The sequence below is a fragment of the Oncorhynchus mykiss genome, chromosome 25 (genome assembly GCF_057628025.1).
Source record: "Oncorhynchus mykiss isolate SJ-2025 chromosome 25, ASM5762802v1, whole genome shotgun sequence".
NCBI classification, from domain to species: Eukaryota; Metazoa; Chordata; class Actinopteri; order Salmoniformes; family Salmonidae; genus Oncorhynchus; species Oncorhynchus mykiss.
This window is the reverse complement of record NC_143046.1, coordinates 62,478,401-62,482,455: the sequence shown is the minus strand read 5'-3', so window position 1 is coordinate 62,482,455 and position 4,055 is coordinate 62,478,401. Positions and strand designations below refer to the sequence as shown.

The window sequence follows — 4,055 nt, the reverse complement described above, 5'->3', positions numbered from 1 at the left end:
GCTAGGCTAGCGAGCAAGATTTTTTGTCAAGTAGCCTAGGACAGCAAAACATTGAACGTGTGTACTGTATGTCAGAGTGATAAATTGTTTCTTCTACATGAAAGAGAGGACGATGGCATTGGAGTTTCTCTACAGGTAGGGTGAGTCAACATGTTTTTTCTACTTGCACAAACGCCACACACCCACAGAAATCCGAATCAAGCATTAACAGACACATCATATTTAGCTTACGTTGATTGTAATAAATAGTTTTTGGTATCTTTTAGTTGTCACTGTTTTAAACTAAGCATAGATGATTTGATGTTGTTGAAATGTTGAAGTTGAAATGGTGCTGGAACAGTGGAGGCAGCTCGTTTTCTTTGCTACTTGTAGTAACTCTCCGTGGTTCTAAATCAATAGTTGTTTAGTGAAAATGTTGTAAACATTAACTTGCTTAACCATGCTGTATGAATATTTTTGAACCCACGCACCGCTACTGGCTTTCTGCCAAAACACTACAATCCTCCTAGACTGTGTACATACAAAGAGGCAAAGAATATTCCAGGATTCACTCAAGGAGATCTGGAGATCTGAGAACACCTTTTATTTGGAGAACATAATTTGTTTACTCACTATTCAATGAATTATCTTTATTGATTTCTTCCATTATCCATTCTCGGTACTTGCAAACATCCATGAAGTTGATTGGAACTTTACTCTCTATTTTACTAGCCCGTGAGGTTACACCATACAGGAGGCCATCTTTGTTCATCAGACTTCCTCCAGAGTCCCCCTGTGTGAGGTACAGAAGAATAAACACAAATATTATCTATTTAATTAGATGGGCCTACATTAAGAAGTACAACAAATCGTTTGTATGCCAACAGCACTAATCACATTATTCAGTAATCAACTCTTCATTTGATAAAGTAATGATAAAAGATTATGAAGGTTGTTCGATTGACTTTTACTGTAAATAAAATTTGATAAGTTAGTCACCCACCACTGTTATTTTTGGGGCAGAAATGATATGTAACTAGGCAAGGAATTGTAAGCGTGTGAATTGAAATCAGTCTTACATGGCAGGCGTCCATCTTCCCTGGAGCTGCTGCGCAGAATCGCATTTGAATTTTGGTTTGAGCATCTTCTGTGGGGAAACACTCAGTGACTTGGAGGTCTCCTGATTTTGAACACTGTAGTTTCTCTGGCTTTCTACCACCTGTGGAGTTAGATTAGAGAAAATGATATAAATCCTGCAAGTAGGTTCTTGTGCATCACTCAACTCTGTGTGTTATTCACCTTCTGTGTAACTCCAGCCTGCAATTCTCACATTCTCCTTCAACACAGGTGTCTGGCATGTAGAGGGAGGAAGCTGAATGGTAGTGAACTGAGGGTATGCCTTAGGTAGCTTCAGCAGCATGATGTCATGAGGAACACTTTTGATTACATTACGTCGTATGTTTTCTTCAGGAATCTGGACCTCTTCTGGTTTAGGTGTTCCACCTGGATGTGCACCCAGTATCGCTGTTATTGTACTAAAGGGAAGACGTATAAAGAGACAGTTTGTGTATCACTGTTACCTTGGGTTATAAAAGACCAGTTAGAGTTTCTCAATCATGTACAAGTATTTTTTGGAACAATGTTGCCCATTTTCAAAACAGTCACAGAACTCTGTAGCCTTTTGCCAAACAGTAAATGCATATGTAGTTGCCTTCTCAAAAAGCAAATACATCATCAAAACTATACTGCCAAAATGGCAAATACATTCTTCCAAAGAACATGACTGCCTGCAAAAAGATTATCACAACCATATATACCTTTTGCCTCAAGTTGCCTCACATTTAATCAATAGATTTGATTTGCAGTCACTAAATCATGATGATCAAAATACTATTAAATGATGCATAATTATGGGCAAATACTCACCTTTTATGCATATTTTACCAAACAATTTCAGACACATCAAATTATATATCCTTCTTGAATCAAAATAACATGTAAAATAAGTACATTTTGTGCAGCATTGGTATGATCACAATCCAATGTATTCAATACGTAGGCTGCTCTGCTGACAGGTTGGTAGACTTTCCACCACCAAGCAGAAAGCCAATCCCCAGTAGAAATAAGGACAGGCGAGTACAGTGGAGAACTGCTGATATGAATGGATAGGCCTCAGCCAACACCAAAGCAAAGCTCGTAATGGAAGGTCACAATGTCGAAGACGATGAGTTACAGTTTCTCTCAATGGCGTACAAGCATTTCTTGGAACAATGTTGATTTTCAAAACCGTGTTCTTACGACACAGAACTCTGTGGTCTTTTGCAAAACAGTAAAAACATTTAAAAAATGTTGGTGCTTTCTCAAAACAGAAATGAATTCATCAAAAGATGCAGCATTATAGGATATTAGAAATGACTCTGCTTTTAAGCTTATTTCACCAAACAATTGAACACACATCAAAACAAATATCATTCCTGATCAAAAAGAAGGCACATTGTGCGCAGGATTCATTCATCAGTATCATCACAATCCAATTCCGTTACATGTATTCAGTACAAAGTCTGTTCATAGGTTTGAAGACTTTCCATCTGCAAGCTGAAACACAATCCAACATAGAAATATGGAAAGGTGAATACACTGGAAGAACACATCTGATATGAATGTAGATCTCAATCCACACTAAAACAAAGCTCTGTAATGGATGCTCACAATGTTGGAGAGGATGACATAAGAGGTCCCAAAGTTACTTAGAAGTAGAGGTAACCCAAATTCATTCTCTGCATGTGCACAATGTTGTAAAAAATCGTAATACTTTGGTAGTCCTCTTTACCTAGATCGTTCCCTATATTGTACCTGATGTCACACTGATAGAGCCATTTCAAATGTTGTGCTCCAGTATTTACTGATTGTCGGAAACAGTGAACACATCTGTAACCATTTCTCTTCTGATGAAAACACCTTACAGAGAATTTTCGATTCATTTATGACAATTCTTTTTTTTTTAAGGAGTCTGGGGTATTCAATCAAGGTACAACTGCAATAAATGATCAGATGTTCTGCAAACGTATTTACGCTTTTAATGATTGTTGTTCTGAAATAGGGACGTTCCAAAAAACGCTTTTACGCGATTGAGAGAAACAAATGAATTAAGGAATCCATAAACAGCTTGTAAGGTAATCAGCAGAATACCAAATCAAAACTAGTTGCCATACAAACAAATTACATAAAAATGACATAATTAACCCATATCACCCTGTGCCAATATAAAACATTCATCTTCCTGTAGATAAAGTTTAGCCATCACTTTACCTCCCATAGCTAGTGCAGTGCTCAGCTGTAAGGACCCATTTCTCATGAATAAGAGAGCCACCACATTCCTGTGACTCCATTTTATTTAAAGCTTCTATCAATCTAGTGGCCTTGAGTTTCACATAGTGCTTAGCATAATTGTCATCGCAAGGTTCCCCTCCAAGGATTCTCTTGTGAGAATCACCCGAGGTAAGGCCTGAGAGAGAAGAAGAGAATGGAAGGAGGGGTAAAGAATGTGCAGTATGTGGTGGAAAGGCAAAGGTTCTTTGACATACAACTACAATAACACAAAACATTTCAAATAAGTAAATCCTTACCAGCCAAGAGTAAAATGAACAGAGAAACGCAACCCCTCATAATGACTTGTCGTCCTGATGCCACACTTCTTCCTTTTTGTTCTTGTCATTCCTTGACACCTCAACAGTTATTCAAAACATATCTCACCTTCAAATCACACACTGACCAATGAGCTTTAAGTATTTGAATCAATTCAACTCTATTGGCTGCTTATTTTGTGTAAGTAGATCAGGTCCTTTGTAAGTAAGTATATTTGCATTATATTTGAGTACAACTTCGGATATGAAGTTATGTCCTTTTCCGTATGAGCATGGGTTGAGTGGCTCAAAAGGATCCCAAGGCATGAATATAATGTAGCGAATCATTGTAAATAAAAATATTTATTGATGTAATTGGAAAGTTGTAGCCTACAGCAACTTCAACTTAAATTCTGAATAACAAACTGTAAGCACTTTACATTGCCGCACTGA

At 37.5% G+C, this 4,055-nt stretch overlaps 1 protein-coding gene across 2 annotated transcripts; it reads right to left on the bottom strand.

Annotated features, from left to right (window-relative positions):
• Positions 1–570: 570 nt before the first annotated feature.
• On the bottom strand, positions 571–3,754 carry LOC110504323 (trypsin-4). Of its 2 annotated transcripts, XM_021583103.3 has the most exons (5): positions 3,606–3,694; positions 3,289–3,484; positions 1,279–1,514; positions 1,059–1,198; positions 571–772 (listed from the first exon to the last, which is right to left on the bottom strand). In XM_021583103.3, the coding sequence occupies exons 1-5, from the start codon at positions 3,643–3,645 to the stop codon at positions 605–607; spliced, it is 780 nt and encodes a 259-aa protein (XP_021438778.3). In that variant the 5' UTR covers positions 3,646–3,694; the 3' UTR covers positions 571–604. The 2 variants fall into 2 exon arrangements, with proteins under 2 accessions (XP_021438778.3, XP_090076821.1); XM_090220695.1 differs by lacking the exon at positions 3,289–3,484 and having other exon boundaries at positions 3,606–3,754.
• Between the last annotated feature and the right edge of the window lie 301 nt (positions 3,755–4,055).

Coding starts and splice junctions, on each gene's coding strand:
- LOC110504323 (XM_021583103.3), bottom strand. CDS start 3,645: ATGAGGGGTTGCGTTTCTCTGTTCATTTTACTCTTGGCTG. Junction 3,485..3,605: donor GTTCATTTTACTCTTGGCTG/GTAAGGATTTAC, acceptor CTTCTCTCTCAG/GCCTTACCTCGGGTGATTCT. Junction 1,199..1,278: donor AGGCTGGAGTTACACAGAAG/GTGAATAACACA, acceptor CTAACTCCACAG/GTGGTAGAAAGCCAGAGAAA.